This window comes from Capricornis sumatraensis, chromosome 2, assembly GCF_032405125.1.
Source record: "Capricornis sumatraensis isolate serow.1 chromosome 2, serow.2, whole genome shotgun sequence".
NCBI classification, from domain to species: domain Eukaryota; kingdom Metazoa; phylum Chordata; class Mammalia; order Artiodactyla; family Bovidae; genus Capricornis; species Capricornis sumatraensis.
Window position 1 is genome coordinate 130,938,568 of NC_091070.1, and position 16,867 is coordinate 130,955,434.

Consider the following 16,867-nt stretch of genomic DNA (forward strand, 5'->3'; position numbering starts at 1 on the left):
GCTGTATCTTTGTTTTCTACCCCTTTTCATTTATTTTTTCTTTATATTTTAGTTGCCTTTTATAGTCAGCATATCGATTGCTTGTTTCTTCTTTTTTTGCTGTTATTCTATCAAAGTGCTTTAATATCTTTCAGTTCAGTTCAGTTCAGTCGCTCAGTCATATCCAACTCTTTGCTACCCTGTGAATCACAGCACGCCAGGCCTCCCTGTCCGTCACCACCGGAGTTCACCCAAACTCATGTGCATCGAGTCAGTGAGGCCATCCAGCCATCTCATCCCGTCGTCCCCTTCTCCTGCCCCCCAATCCCTCCCGTCATCAGAGTCTTTTCCAATGAGTCAACTCTTCGCATCAGGTGGCCAAAGTATTGGAGTTTCAGCTTTAGCATCAGTCCTTCCAATGAACACCCAGGACTGATCTTTAGAATGGGCTGGTTGGATCTCCTTGCAGTCCAAGGGACTCTCAAGAGTCTTCTCCAACACCACAGTTCAAAAGCATCAATTCTTCGGCACTCAGCTTTCTTCACAGTCCAACTCTCACATCCATACATGACCACTGGAAAAACCATAGCCTTGACTAGACGGACCTTTGTTGGCAAAGTACTATCTCTGCTTTTCCAATGTTGAAAATTTATTTCATTTATTTTGGTAACAAATCTGAGTTTGCTACAAAATATTTTCTCTTTCTGAGCTCTCTCTTTTTTATTAAAATTTAAGTATAGTTGATTTACAATCTTATGTTTAAGGTATACAGCAAAGTGATTCAGTTATACATATTTATACATGTTTATATGTAACTATATATTTTCTTTGCAGATTCTTTTCCCTTATATGGGCTTCCTTGGTAGGTTAAATGGTAAAAAATATGCCTGCAATGTGGGAGAACCTGGGTTCAATCTCTGGGCTGGGAAGATCCCCTGGAAGAGGGCATGGCAACCCACTCCAGTATTCTTGCCTGGAGAATCCCCATGGACAGAGGAGCCTGGCAGGCTACGATCTGTGGGGTCACAAAGAGTTAGACATGACTGAGCGACTAAGCACATAGGTTATTATAAACATTGAGTATAATTCCCTGTGATATATATACCACAGCTTCTTTATCCATTTGTCTGTTGATAGACATTTATATTGCTTGTATGTCTTGACTGTTGTAAATAGTGCTGCAGTGAACATTGGGATGCATATGTATTTTTCAATTGTAGTTTTGTGTGGATATATGCCCAGGAGTAGGATTGGAGGGTCATATGTTGTAACTCTGTTTTTAGTTTCTTAAGGAACCTTCATAATCTCCCTGGTGATAGTACCAATTTACATTCCCACCAACAGTGTAGGAGGGTTCCTTTTTCTTTACACCCTCTTCAACATTTATTATTTGTAGACTTTTTGATGATGGCCATTCTGACCAAAGTGAGGTGATACTTTATTGTAGATTTGTTGTGCATTTCTCTAATAATTAGCAGTGTTGAGCATCTTTACATGTGCCTTTTGGTCATCTGCATGTCCTTTTTTGGAGAACTGTCTATTTAGATCTTCTGTCCATCTTTTAATTGGGCTAATTTGGGTGTTTTTGTTATTGAGTTGTATGAGCTGTTTGTATATTTTGGGAATAAAGCCTTGTTGGTCTCATCATTTATAAACATTTTCTCCCATTCTGTAATTTGTCTTTTTGTTTTGTTTGTGGTATCCTTTGTTGTGCAAAAGCTTTTAAGTTTAATTTGGTCCCATTTGTTTATTTTTGTTTTTATTTCCATAACTCTAGGAGATGGATCCAAAAAGATATTACTCTGATTTATGTAAAAGAGTGTTCTGCCTGTGTTTTCCTCTAGGAACTTTATATCATAGTATCCAGTTTTACATTTGCATCTTTAATCCATTTTATTTTTGTTGTAATGTTAGAGAAATTTTATAATTTTGTCCTTTTCCACTTAGCTGTCCGTTTTCCCAGCACCATTTATTCAAGAGACTGTTTTTTCTCCATCGTATGTTCTTGCCTCCTTTGCCGTAGATTGATTGACTGTAGGTCTGTGGGTTTATTTCTGGGCTTTCAATCCTGTGCCATCGATCTTATTTCTGTTTTTGTGCCAGTACCATACTGTTTTGATTACTGTAATTTTGCATTGTAGTCAGAAGTCAGGGAGCCTGTTTCCTCCAGCTTTGTTTTTCTTTCTCCAGATTGCTTTGCCTATCGACATATTTTGTGTTTCTATACAAATTAAAAACTTTTTTTTGTTTTAGTTCTTTGAAAAATTTCAATGGTAGTTTAATAGAGATTGCATTGAATCTGTAGATTGTCTTGAGTCGTATGGTTAACAACATTAATCCTGCCAGTCCAAGAAACTGGTATATATATGTATATATCTTTCCATCTGCTGTGTCATCTTCAATTTCTTTCATCAGTGTCTTATAGTTTTTGGAGTACAAGTGTTTAGCCTCCTTAAGTAGGTTTATTCCTAGGTATTTTATTCTTTTTGATATGATGGTAAATAGGATTGTTTCCTTAGTTTCTTTCTTATCTTTTGTTGTTAGTGTATAGAATTGCAACAGATTTCTGTGTATTAATTTTGTATTCTGCAACTTTACCAAATTCACTGATGAGCTTCAATCGTTTTCTGATGGCATCTTTAGGATTTTCTATGTACAGCATCATATCGTCTGCAAACTGTGACAGTTTTACTTCTTCCTTTCCAATTTGGATTCCTTTTATTTCTTTTTCTTCTCTGAAGGCTGTAGCTGGGACTTCCAAAACTCTGTTGAATCAAAGAAGTGAAGTTGGGCATCCTTGTCTTGTTCTTGATCTTAGAGGGAATGCTTTCAGCTTTTCACTGTTGAGTATGATGGTAGCTGTGGGTTTGTGATATGTGGCCTTTAGTACATTGAGATATGTTCCCTCTATGTCCAGTTTGATGTGAGTTTGTAATCATCAATGGATGTTAAATGTTGTCAAAAGTTTTTTCTGCATCTATTGAGATAATCATACAGTTTTTATTCTTCAATTTGTTAATGTGTAGTGTATCACACTGATGTGTGGATATTGAAAAATTCTTGCATCTCTGAGATAAATCCCACTTGATCATGGTATATGATCCTTTTACGGTATTGTTGGATTCAGTTTGCTGTTATTTTGTTGAGGATTTTTGCATCTATGTTCATCAGTGTTATAGGCTTACAATTTTTTTCTGTGTGTGTGATTTCTTTGTCTGGTCTTGATATCAGAGTGATGATGGTCTCATATAGTGAGTTTGGAATTAATCCTTCCTGTGAAGTTTTTGGGAATAATTTCAGAAGGATAGGTGTTATCTCTTTTCTAAATGTTTGGTGGAATTCACCTGTGAATGTCTCTGGTCTGGGAGTTTTAAAATCATAGATTCAATTTCAGTATTTGTGAATGATCTATTTATATTTTCTATTTTTTCTTGGTTCAGTCTTGAGAGATTGTACCTCTCTCAGAATTTGTCCATTTCTTCTAAGTTGTCTATTTTATTGATACATAATTGCTTGTAGTGGTTTCTCATTTCTAATTAATTGATGTGGTCCCTCTCCCTTTTTTTTTTTCCTGATAAGTCTGGTTAAATATTTATCAGTTTTGTTTATCTTTTCAAAGAACAAACTTTTAGCTTTATTGATCTTTTCTTTCGTTTTCTTAGTCTCTGTTTCATTTATCTCTGCTCTGATCTTTTTGATTTATTTTCTTCTACTACCTTTGGGTTTTGTTTGTTCTTCCTCTAGTTGCTTTATGCATGAGGTTAGGTTGTTAGAGATTTTTCTTCTTTCCAAAGGTAAGCTTGTATCCCTCTAAAGAACTGATTTTCTGTCTCTGATAGATTTTGGATAATCGTGTTTTCTTTGTCTCTAGGTATTTAAAATTTTTTTCTCTTTGATTTCTTCAGTAATCCATTGGTGGTGGTGGTGGTTATTTTTATATTGGGGAGAACTCAGTCACATAGCTATACCTAGTTACAATCAAGATTGAGGAATGGATTCTAGCCTGTTCAAATTGAAAGGGGGGGGGGCCTGTTTGAAAAAGTAGGAAAAAAGTGCTGTTAATGATACCAAAATATAAAGCTTTTACTTTTCTTCTGTGGTTTCTCTCTCTCAATTTGTCATAGTGTTTTTGTTTAAAAGTTGTAGTATAATTGCTTTACAGTGTCATGTTAATTTCTGCTCTACAACAGTGTGAATCAGCTCTGTGTCTACATACATTCCACATTGGTTGTTTAGTAGCATGTTGTATAAACTGCATGTGATTGATTTTTTTTTTCTCATGTAGTTGATTTCTAATCTTACAGTGTTGTGGTTGGAAAAGATACTTGATATAATTTCAATTTTCTTAAACTGGCCAAGGCCTGCTTCAGGGACCAGCATGTGATTCATCTGTGACAGTGTTCCATGTTCACGTGAAAAGAATGTGCATTCTGCTGCTTTCAGATGGAATGCTCTGTAAATATCAATTAAGTTCATCTGAGACATGTACACACTGCTGTATTTAAAACAGATAACCAACAAAGACCTACTGTGTAGTACATAGAATTGTGTTCAATGTTATGTGGCAGCCTGGATGGATGGACAGTTTGGGGAGAGTGAATACATGTATATGTATGGCTGAATCCATTCACTGTTCACCTGAAACTGTCACAACATTGTAATTGGCTATACCCCGGTACAAAACAAAAAGTTTAAAGAAGTGTCAGTTAAGTCTATCTGGTGTGATGTGTCATTTAAGGGCTATGTTTTCTTTCTGATCTTCTTTCTGGATGATCTGTTTAATGATGTAAGTGGGGCATTAGAATCCCCTATTATTGTTGTGTTACTGTCAGTTTCTCTTTTTTGATGTCTGTTAACATTTGCCTTAAATATTGAGGCACTCCTGTGTTGGGCGCATATGAATACACAGTTGCTACACCTTCTTTGATCGACCCCTTGATCATGATATAGTGTCCTTCTTTGTTCCTTGTAACAGTCTTTATTTTAAAGTCTGTTTTGTCTGGCATAGGTATTGCTACTCCAGCTTTTTGATTTCCACTTGAATCAGTTCAGTTCAGCTGCTCAGTCGTGTCAGCTCTTTGTCGCCCCATGGACCTGCAGCACACTACCTTCCCTGTCCATCACCAACCCCTGGAGCTAGCTCAAACCCATGTCCATTGAGTCAGTGATGCCATCCAACCATCTCATCCTCTGTCGTCCCCTTCTCCTCCCACCTTCAATCTTTCCCAGCATCAGGGTCTTTTCCAATGAGTCAGTTCTCATCAGGTGGCCAAAGTATTGGAGTTTCAGCTTCAGCATCAGTCCTCCCAATGAATATTCGGGACTGATTTCTTTTAGGATTGACTAGTTTGATCTCCTCGTAGTCCAAGGGACTCTCAAGAGTCTTCACCAACACCACAGTTCAAAAGCATCAATTCTTCAATGCTCAGCTTTCTTTATAGTCCAACTCACATCCATACATGACTACTGGAAAAACCATAGCTTTGACTAGATGGACCTTTGTTGGCAAAATAATGTCTCTGCTTTTTAATATGCTGTCTAGGTTGGTCATAGCTTTTCTTCCAAGGAGCAAGCATCTTTTAATTTCATGGCTGCAATCACCATCTGCAGTGATTTTGGAGCCCAGAAAAATAAAGGCAGCTACTGTTTCCCCATCTATTTGCCATGAAGTGATGGGACCGGATGCCATGATCTTAGGTTTCTGGATGTTTAGTTTTAAGCCAACTTTTTCACTCTCCTCTTTCACTTTCATCAAGAGGCTCTTCAGTTCTTTGCTTTCTGCCAAAAGGGTGGTGTCATCTGTGTATCTGAGGTTATTGATATTTCTCCTGGCAGTCTTGATTCTAGCTTGTGCTTCATCCAGCCTGGCATTTTGCATGATGTACTCTGCATATAAGTTAAATAAGCACGGTAGCAATATACAGCCTAGACATACTCCTTTCCCGATTTGGAACCAGTCTGTTGTTCCATGTCCAGTTCTAACTGTTGCTCCTTTACCTGCATACAGATTTCTCAGGAGGCAGGTAAGGTAGTCTGGTATTCCCATCTCTTTAAGTATTTTCCACAGTTTGTTGTGATCCACACAGTTGAAGACTTTGGTGTAGTCCATAAAGCAGAAGTAGATGTTTTCCTGAAACTCTTTCTTTATCGATGATCCAACAGATGTTGGCAATTTGATATCTGGTTTCTCTGCCCTTTCTAAATCCAGCTTGAACATCTGGAAGTTCATGGTTCAAACATACTGTTGAAGCCTGGCTTGGAGAATTTTCAGCATTACTTTGCTAGCATGTGAGACGAGTACAATTGTGCAGTAGTTTGAACATTCTTTAGCATTGCCCTTCTTTGGGATTGGAATGAAAACTGACCTTTTTCATGACTTGCATGGATTACCTTTTGCCATCCTCTCACTTTCAGTCTGAATATGTTTCTAGATCTGAAGTGGGTCTCTTGAAGACAGCATATATATTGGTCTTATTTTTGTATCCATTCAACCAGTCTTTTTTAATTGTTACATTTAATCTGTTTATATTTAATGATCACTATCTATGTTCTTATTGCCATTTTTAAAATTGTTTTGAATGTGTTTTTGGAGATTTTTTTTTCCTCCTCTCCTCTTGTTCTCTTGTGTTTTGTTGACTATCTTTAGTGTTGCCTTTGGATTCCTTTTTCTTTTTTGTGTGTACATCTATTTAGGATTTTTGGTTTGTGGTTACCATGAGGTTTTGGTGTAGCAGCCTATATGTATACAAAATTGTTCTAAGTTGTTGATCTCTTAATTTCAAATGCATTTTAAATAGCCTGCATTTGTACTCTCCTCCCCACACTATTTCTGGTTATATTTGTGTGTGGATGGTTTTGTACCTTTACTGGATGAGCCTTTACTGATGAGCTTTTCCTTTCATAATTTTCTTGTTTCTAATTGTGGCCTTTTCTGTTTAGAGAAATTGCTTTAGCATTTGTTTTAAATCTGGTTTGGTGGTACTGAATTCTTTTAGCTTTTGCTTGTCTGTAAAGGTTTTGATTTCTCCATCAGCCACAATATAGAGCCTTGCTTGGTAGTCTTGGTTGTAGGTTTTTCCCTATTATCACTTTAAATATATCATTTATATTATAAGGCCACACTCCCTTCTGGCCTGCAGAGTTTATCCTGAAAAATCTGCTTATAATCTTATGGACATTCCCTTGTATGTTATTTGTGGCTTTTCCCTTGTTGATTTTCATATTTTCTCTGTCTTTAATTTTTGTAAGTTTGATGACTGTATGTTTCAGCATGTTCCTCCCTGGGTTAATCCTGTATGGGATTCTGTACGCTTCCTGGACTTGGGTGACTGTTTCCTTTCCCATGATAGGAGAGTGTTCAGATACTTTTTCAGGCCTTTTCTCTCCCTCATCTCCTGGTGGGACCCCTGTGAAGCGAATGTTGGGGCATTTGACATTGTCCCAGAGGTTTCTTAAACTGTCCTCATTTCTTTTCATTCTTTTGTCTTTATTCTGTTCTGTATCTGTGATTTCCTCCATTCTATCTTCCAGCTCACTGATCCATTCTTCTGCCTCATTTATTCTTCTATTGATTGCTTCTCATGTATTTTTCATTTCAGTTATTGTATTCTTCAGTCCTGTTTGGTTGTTGTTTATATTTTCTGGCTCTTTGCTAAAAACTTACTGCTCTTTGAGCCGTTCTTTCTGAGTTCTTGGATCATCTTTACGATCTTTACTTTGAACTCTTTATCAGGTAGATTGCCTGTCTCCAGTTCCCTTAGTCATTCCTCTGGAGTTTTACCTTGTGCCTTCATCTGGCACATATTCCTTTGCTGTGTCATTTTGTTTAAATTTTTATTTTTTGTTTTGTTTTAAACAACAATTTACTGTTTATTTTTTTATTTTAGAAACTTTAAATTTGGGGCTGCGCTGTGTCCTCATGGCTGCTCGTGGGCTTTCTCTAAGTGCAGGGAGTGGGAGGTACTCTTTAGGTGTGGTGTGTGGGTTTCTCATCGCGGCGGCTTTTCTCGTGGAGAATGGGCTCTCAGCACATGGGCCCTAGCACTTGCAACATGTGGGCCCAGTAGTTGAGGCTCATGGGCTCTAGAACATACAAGCCTCAGTAGTTGTGGTGCATGAACGTAGTTGTTCTGAGGCATGTGGAATCTTTCCAGACGAGGGATCGAACCTATGTCCCGTGTATTGGCAGGTGGATCCTCAACCACTGGACCCTCAGGGAAGTCATCTGTTTTTTTGTTATGTATGTAGTGGATTAGTTACATTTCTTAACCTTGGCGAAGTGACCCTCTGTGGGGGATGTCCTGTGTGTCCCAACAGTACTCTCCCACCTATCTTGTTACCCAAGGGCCAGGGACCAGCTGGTCTCAGGGTGATTTCTGACCTGTGCTTGCAGAATTAGTTCCAGAGGCTGTGGGATTGTGGTTTTCTTGCTTCTGCTATCCCTCTGGTTGTTGAGACTGGTCTACAGGCTTGTGCAGGCTTCCTGTGGGAGGAACCAGTGTCTGCCCACTGCTGGGTAGAATGGTTGCTGGCTCTCTGGTGGGTCAGGCTGTGTCACGGGGCGTGTCTCAAGGTGGCTGTGGGCTCAGGAAGTGTTTAGGCAGCTGTCTTTTGATGAGTGGGACTGTGTTCCACCCTCTCGGTTGTTTGGCAAGGTGTCTCAACACTGAAGCTTATAGGCTGTTGGGTGGGGCCAGGCGTTGGTGCCAAGATCCAAAGCGAGATGTTTACCTCCAGTCAGAGTTCACATCTCTGTGAATACTCCCTGATATGTCAGCTGCCAGCTTTTATGACCCCAGGGAGAGCCACACCACTCCCTCCTTCCCCAGGAGACCCTCCAGCAGCACCTGGGAGGTCTGTCCCACGCTCCTACAAAGTCACTGCTTTTGCCCTCAGTCCCCTTCTGTGCACCCTCCATGAGTGGAGTTTCTGTTTCCCCCAGTCCTGAGGAGCGCCAGCAGTCAAGCCCCATTGGCCTTCAAAGCCAAATGTTCTGCAGATTCCTCCTTGCAATGCCAGATGCCTAGGCTGGGGAGCCTGGGGTGGGCTCAGAGCTCTCACTCTTTTGGGAGAACTTTTGTGATATAATTATTCTCCAGTTTGTGGGTCACTCACCCAAGGGATGTGGAATTTGATCATAAGTATGATTGTGAGTGTGCCCCTTCTGTCATCTTACTGTGGTTTCTTCTTTATGTCTTTGAATGTAGAATATCTTTTTTGATAGGCCCCAGTCTTTTTATTGATGTGATTTTGGTGTGCTTGTGAGAGGAGATGGACTCGAGTTTCATGTTATCTCCAGTCCTCCTTGTTTTGGAAAAAAAAAAAGGCAAACCAAAAACTTTTACCTGAAAGCTTGACACATAATAGGCATTTGATAACTGGTGGCTGCTGCTGTTATTCAGATCCTAAAGTGGGGTGAAGAACTGATCCTCAGGATTTTCTAGTCGTGTAAGTGGAACGGGCAGCAGGTTTTAGGGGGCTCTGCTAGTCAAATGCAAATTTAATACTTTGAAAAATGGCCACCATGTAATTGTGAGTGGGCACACTTGTGGTTAAAGAGCTTGGAAATGCATTTGTCTTGTTTCACCTATGTTTTCTTCCTTCATGATTTCCAAATGCTTCCTGTCTCTTATGCAAAGAAGAAAATGTAGGGAAGCTTAGAGAAATACATAATACTTTATGAGTATTAAAACTTCTGCTCTGAGTATTAAAATGGTGGCATCTTGTAAATGTTTTTAAATCGGTAAAGGAGCAATTACAGTAATTAATACAAGTGAAAAACTTAACTTTTTTCTGGTCTTTTTCATAGGTACTCCGTGGACATAAAACTTTCCTAAATGATGCTTATAATTGGGAGTTTTTGATCTGGGAATCAGCTTTACTACTTTTCTTACTGCGCTTAGCCTCATTGGGGTCTGAAACCAATAAGAAATACAGCAATGTCTCAATATTACTTACTGAACAGGTATTGACTGGTCCTTGATAGTTTGATTCAGTGGTTAGAAATGGTATAGTAAGATTTATGCAGAAGATTCAGGGTTGAGTCTAGATTCTGTCACTTTCTAGCTGTGTTAGCTTATACCTTACAAGTCACTTTGCAACCATATAGTTGTTTTGTATATAAAATGAGGATACTATCTTCCCCACCTGCTCCCAGGACTGGGTGCTGTGCTTCGTCGCTCAGTTGTGTCTGACTCTCTACGACTCCATGGACTGTAGCCTGCCAGGCTCTTCTGTCCACGGGGATTCTCCATGCTACTTCACAGTATAAAGATTATTTTTGGTGGTGGTAATGGAGCATGCTTTTAATCTCATGTTCTGTGTCAAGCTCTTTAGAGTACCTGTCATTTAAGTATGTTTAGTAAGCTTCTTGACTTTCTTTTCTGTCATTCGTAGAATACATTCAGTGTTTGAAAAATAACTTGCTCTTTAGTATGTGAGTAGATATGATTGAGAAATGTTTCTTATGAATATAAAGTAGTATAGAGTTAGTTTTTTGTTTTTAATTTCATGTTTATCCATAAGTTTTAAAATATCTGATATCATTAGTTTTTTTTTGGGGGGGTGGGGTGGAACTTAGAATTATAGTGAAAAATTCTTACTGTAAGGGAAGAAACAAGGAATTAATAAGTTAAAAGTAGCTGTCCTATCTTCTTCCGTTCCATGAGAGTTTGATAAGGATGTTAGAGTTTTGAGGGGATACCAAGATGAATAAGATACAGTTTTTGAACTCAAGGAGTTTATATCTTGTTAAAATTAATATAAAATTTTCATTGTTTTGATAAATTGCTTCATCATTATTTTTTCTTCACTTAATAGCCTTTTTCCCCCCCAACTGATTAGGGATGGGGGTTGGGTATGTGACATATGTGCTCTGTGAAAATAGCTACTAGAATTTCAAATTTTATTTTAGTTGAAAATATTGCCTTCCAAATCTGCCATATTGAATGCAATATATATGTGTGTGTATATATATATACACACATACATATATATATCTTTTACATGACATTTGCCCTAATCTCTGTTCCTTCCCTTAGATTAATTTATATCTTAAAATGGAAAAAAAGCCGAATAAGAAAGAACAGCTTACCCTAGTAAACAATGTGTTAAAGCTATCCACCAAGTTGTTAAAAGTAAGTAATGCCCTGTGATGCATTTTTATTACCATTCAATTAAATCAATGCTGCACTTCTTGGAGATGACCTTAGTAACAGATAAATGCTGGATAGATTCAAAATACAGACTTGATAGTTGGGGTTAATGACTCTATGAGAAAAGTTTCCCAACTTATTACCCAAGTTCTAATCATTGCTGTTGTCTGTCACATTTGAAAATTACATTAAAAAATCACAAATTGCATATTGCGTGAATCCACCTTTAAAAACTTAGCTAGTGGAAAACTAGGTGAGAGCCCATTTCAGGTGTTTATTTATTTACATTATTATTTTTAAAATTTTAAATTATTATTTTAAATTGATGTATAGTGATTCAGTTATATATATACTTGTGTTCTTTTTCTGATTCTTCTCTATTATAGGTTATTGCAAGATATTGAATATAGTTCCCAGTGCTGTACAGTAGGTCCTTACTGTTTATCCATTTTATATACAGTACTCTGTGCTGTTAATTCCAAATTTATCCCTCCCCCTCATTACAGGGCTTTCGAAGCTAGCTATTGAACATCAGGAAAGAAGTCTTAAGCAGTCATCCTCACCCAAGACTCAGAAAACAGTCTGATAATCACTGATAGCTACTGTGAAATCATGTGTTTCATCTCAGCTCTTTCATGTTTTTTAGGAGCTGGACACCCCATTTAGACTCTACGGACTGACAATGAACCCCTTAATCTACAATATCACACGAGTGGTTATCCTTTCCGCAGTCTCAGGTGTTATAAGTGATCTTCTAGGATTTAATATAAGAGTAAGTGAGATTACCACTCTGTAGCATCTGCCTTATTAGTCTTAAAACTTGCTAGTATGTGCACTAATCTTTAACCTTCCCAGTGTGCATGTGTGTGAGAGAGAGAACGGGAGAGCTAGTGGGGGAAGGTGGGATGGAGGGAGAGAGTGGCTGGCACGGAAATGATTCTTCAGGCAGAGAAGTAAGCGTTTGAAATAGACATTCAGCTTAGAGTTTCTCATTTTATACAAGCACAATAGACTGTGCTCTTGAATGGAACAAAAAGTCAAGTTTGAATCTCATGTCGGTTTAATAGCATGGGCTGGGGTGGCCTCTGAGCTAGGGAAATGTACAGAGGCAGAATGAAGGAAAACTAGGCACCCCCATGAGCTGCAGTATAGCAGTTTTGATCCTGGAAGTTTTTAATGTTTGTTTTCTCTGCGATGTTCTATGGTTGCTATTGCCAGAGTTGATACTTTTTTCTTGTGTAAATGGTTCTTGGCTTACATGTAAGTGTACCTGTCAACCCCAACTAACTGATTTTGGTGATTTTCTTTTCTTAGCTGTGGAAAATTAAGTCATAAGCTGAGTCATGTGCCTGGACTCTCTCCCCTTGCTGGCATCAGTGCGTACCCCATTAAGGAAAGAGATGACTGCAAAACCATGAGACACCCACCTGCTTGTTCATACGCAGAGGTGCCCTCAGCTCTCCTAATCTAATGAATCGTGTTTTCAGAGGAACAGATCCTTTTCCAACTGGGCGTGCATGCTAAAAACCTGTATTTTCATGGTTTTCAAATAGTATGAATAGTCAGGAGACTGAAGACTGTTGTGTTATAGTAACTTAAGGGACAACTTTTTAAGTTAGGAAATTTATTCTGGGCATTTCAATGCTGTGACAGTTATATCTACTGGAAATAGTCTTTTGGGTAACTATGGTAGATGCCCAAAGCATGGAGCAAAATCCTATATTGGAAATATGCAAATTCAGTACTTTTCTATTACAGTCTATAGAATTGGATATTTCATTTCTCTATCAAAGAGAGATCAAGTTTAAACTATTTTAGGTTGAACCTGAATAAAAGAACTTTATTGGAGAATTTCAGTTTCTAGGCTTTTTTGTTGTTGAAAGAAAAAATAACCTTTAAACTGTGATTTTCTGTGAAACTTTGGAGAAATTTTCAATTAGTTTATAATTTTGAAGTTAATCCTAATAACTGTATAGTTGTTGGTGAAACAGTCATGCATATAATATAGCATGTAATTCCGCATAAGACATTTTTCTATGCACACTTGTCCGTATTCACCATCCAATATGTCTTCCATTTTGAACCATCTGAGCTGTTTCCCATCACAGTACTAAGTGAAGTATTCAGTTTGTTGTGCAACTCAATGAATGTATTTAATTCATTACATTACTGTACTCTCAGTAGTCTCAGGTCTTCAGTGTCTATACTGAGCCAAGCTGTGCCATTGATGATTTGGGTTCTCTTATCTGCATCCCCTGTCACACTTAATACATACACAGATGTTAATGAAAACTAATAATCTCCATGTAATTCCTGCTCATTAAGTTACCCACTTTGAAGAATCTCTTGAGGCAAATAGAAAGCACACAGATCTTAATGACAAGACCTTGTGAATATTTGAATGGGAATAATTAAGAAGCTTTTTTATTACATGTGAAGTATGTCCATGCAAAATCAGTGTATCATTTATACATACCCTTATATGGCAGGAAGATTTTTTAGGTTTAAAGATGAATTTCTCGAATCCAGGGATTGAGTTCAGACCTTTCTGGGTTTATATCCTTGGCTATGCTACACATTAGCTTCATAGTCCAAGGCAAGTTGCTTAACATTTTTGCACCTCAATTTCCTTACCTGTGTAATGGGGATAATAACTACCTAATAGGGTTGTTAAGGTCAAATGAGGTTATCATGTAAGGTACTTAGCATGAAGTACTTAACCCTTGGTAAACCCACACTAACCATTTGTAATTACTGTTTAAAACCCTTTAAAAATCTTTTGCTGACAGATTTCCTAACTGTGAAGACAGAAACATAGAGGGCAAGATAACTGAACTAGAAGTGGATTACCAAAAGTTTGCAGCCATTCTAAATACTGCATGAGAGTTACAATTTTTTTTTTTTAAGTAAAACCCCTTTATAGTGATTTACCTTTGGAAGGAACTGATCTGTAAAGGCACTTCAGTGTTTTGACAGGTGACTCAATAGAAATCATGAGGAACAAAAACGATTATCTCAAAGCCAGGATTGAGCAGCTCTGTGCAGATTTCAGGTGAAGAAAGCGGATGCCTTTATCTTTTTTCTCCCACGAAAACACTGTTCTACTTTTATTTGAATTTTTTACACGTTGAATTCTTTAGCTTAAATGCAGTATTTAGAACTGTTTACTCCTGTGGGTTGTTTCAGTTATGGTTCTGATGGTTTATAATTGGTTTAAGTGATTTTTCAGGTGGGTAAATTTTTCTGTATGTGTTCTTGCTCATGTCAGAAACCTGAAAATGGCTTTTCTGTCTGCAATGGGCCCTCACTGTGGCACGCAGGCTCTCCATTGCAGCGCTCCAGAGTCCTCTCGTTGTGGCGTGTGGTTTCCTCTGGCTGCCACTTGCAGCCTGTCTCACTGTGGTCTCTAGAGCACCTAGGCTCAGTGGTCTCAGTGCAAGGGCTTAGTTGCCCCATGGCACTTAGGATCTTCGTTCCCTGCCCAGGGATCAAAACCACATCCCGTACATTGGAAGGTGGATTCTTAACCACTGGACCACTAGGGAAGTCCTGGCAATCATTTTTGACTCTTGCCTTTCTCATACCTCACATCCAATCACCAAGTCTTTGAATAATTATCTTTTAGATGTTTTTCTAATCAGTCCATTCTTTTCCATCCCCATTTTTACCACCCTCATCTGAGTTAATATCTTTTTGTTTTTGAACAGGATTCTGCTTTTCTGCTCTTCAATATACATGGCATCCCTCTTTCCCATACCCACCTATTCATCTCAAAAACTAATGTGTATTTTTTGAAATGCAAGTCTTATCATTTAGAATCTACTAATGGCTTAGTATTTCTTTGAAGGTAAAAATCTGAAATCTTTTTAGCAAGGTATAAGCCTTCCTTTGGAGAAGGCAGTGGCACCCCACTCCAGTACTCTTGCGTGGAAAATCCCATGGACGGAGGAGCCTGGTAGGCTGCAGTCCATGGGGTCACTAAGAGTCGGACACGACTGAGAGACTTCACTTTCACTTTTCACTTTCATTCATTGGAGAAGGAAATAGCAACCCACTCCAATGTTCTTGCCTGGAGAATCCCAGGGACGGGGGAGCCTGGTGGGCTGCCGCCTGTGGGGTCGCACAGAGTCGGACACAACTGAAGCGACTTAGCAGCAGCAGCTGCAGCAGCAGCAGCAGGCCTTCCTTGTTGAGAAATATTTTTGGATCTTTATGTGTGAAAGGTTTTTGCTGGGCATAAAGTCCCAGTTTTAGAAATGTTGTTGCTCCACTGCCTCCTGAGTTGCATTGCTTCTGACAAGATGTCTATTGTCATTCTCATCTTTGGTCTTCTGTGTATAATGTCTCTGTTTTTCAAACTCTGGCTACTTTTAAGGTTTTTATCTTTTTCATTGAATTTGTGCTGTTATAATGTGTATTGCTGTAGTTTTTTTTATGTGTGTGTGTGTGTGTGTGTGTGTGTGTGTGTGTGTGCTTGGGATTTGTTGCACTTATTGGGTCTCTTGATTTATAGTTTTCATAAAATTTGGGAAATTTTTAGCTGTTTTTTTAGAAAAACTTATTTTTTAATTGGTGGAAAATTGCTTTACAATTTTATGCTGGTTTCTGCTATATAACAGAGTGAATCTGTCATACATCTATGTCCCTTTCCTCCCCCCACCCCTCCAGGTCATCACAGAACACCAGGCTAGGTTGCTGTGTTATTAAAGTGTATCTGCACCCCATTCTCCCACCTGCTTCTGAGCTTCCACCTCACAGATGTGTCAGGCTGCTTGAGGTTGTCCTGCAGCTTACTGATGCTCTATATATTGTCCCAGTCTTCTGTCTTCAATTTTGGATAGTTTCTGTTGCTGTGCCTTCAATAATCTGTTCTAATTTTGCTGTTAATCTTATGTGGTGTATTTTGTCTACAGAAGTTTGATACTGCTCTTTTGTTTTCATATCTTTTATGTCTGTCTTCAATATGCTCTTTCTTTTCTCTACATTGTTTTTTTTCCTACATTGTTTTCATAACATTTGTAATAGAAAAAGTAAATAAGAACATTAAAACACCTGTCATCTATGTCATTCTGTGTTTTTTTAAATTGATTTTTCTTCTCATGTTGGGTCATTTTTCCTGCCTTTTTACATGCTTAGTAATTTCTTATTGGATGTGAATTTTACATTGTTGGGTGTTGGGGTTTTGTGTGTGTGCCTTCTTTATTCTTGAGCTTTGTTTAGAATATAGTTAAATTAATCAAATAGTTTGATCATTTTAAGGCTTGCTTTAAAAGCTTTTGTTAGGAGGGCCAGTTCAGTTCAGTTCAGTCACTCAGTCATGTCCGACTCTTTGCTACCCCATGAATTGCAGCACGCCAGGCCTCCCTGTCCATCACCAACTCCCGGAGTTCACTCAGACTCACGTCCATCGAGTTAGTGATGCCATCCAGCCATCTCATTCTCTGTTGTCCCCTTCTCCTCCTGCCCCCAATCCCTCCCAGCATCAGAGTCTTTTCCAATGAGTCAACTCTTCACATGAGGTGGCCAAAGTACTAGAGTTTCAGCATTAGCATCAGTCCCTCCAAAGAAATCCCAGGGCTGATCCCCTTCAGAATGGACTGGTTGGATCTCCTTGCAGTCCAAGGGACTCTCAAGAGTCTTCTCCAACACCACAGTTCAAAAGCATCAATTCTTTGGCACTCAGCTTTCTTCACAGTCCAACTCTCACATCCATACATGACCACAGGAAAAACCAT

The 16,867-nt window shown here is 38.5% G+C and overlaps 1 protein-coding gene across 1 annotated transcript in view; it reads left to right on the forward strand.

Annotated features, from left to right (window-relative positions):
• The window catches only part of PHTF1 (putative homeodomain transcription factor 1), a 71,839-nt gene extending 59,089 nt beyond the window's left edge, over positions 1 to 12,750 (forward strand). The window contains exons 16-19 of the mRNA XM_068963942.1: positions 9,788 to 9,943; positions 11,019 to 11,114; positions 11,779 to 11,904; positions 12,447 to 12,750. Of these exons, the coding sequence (XP_068820043.1) occupies positions 9,788 to 9,943; positions 11,019 to 11,114; positions 11,779 to 11,904; positions 12,447 to 12,467 (399 nt within the window). The 3' untranslated portion in view covers positions 12,468 to 12,750. The remainder of the gene's footprint in view (positions 1 to 9,787; positions 9,944 to 11,018; positions 11,115 to 11,778; positions 11,905 to 12,446) is intronic.
• The last annotated feature ends 4,117 nt before the right edge of the window (positions 12,751 to 16,867 follow it).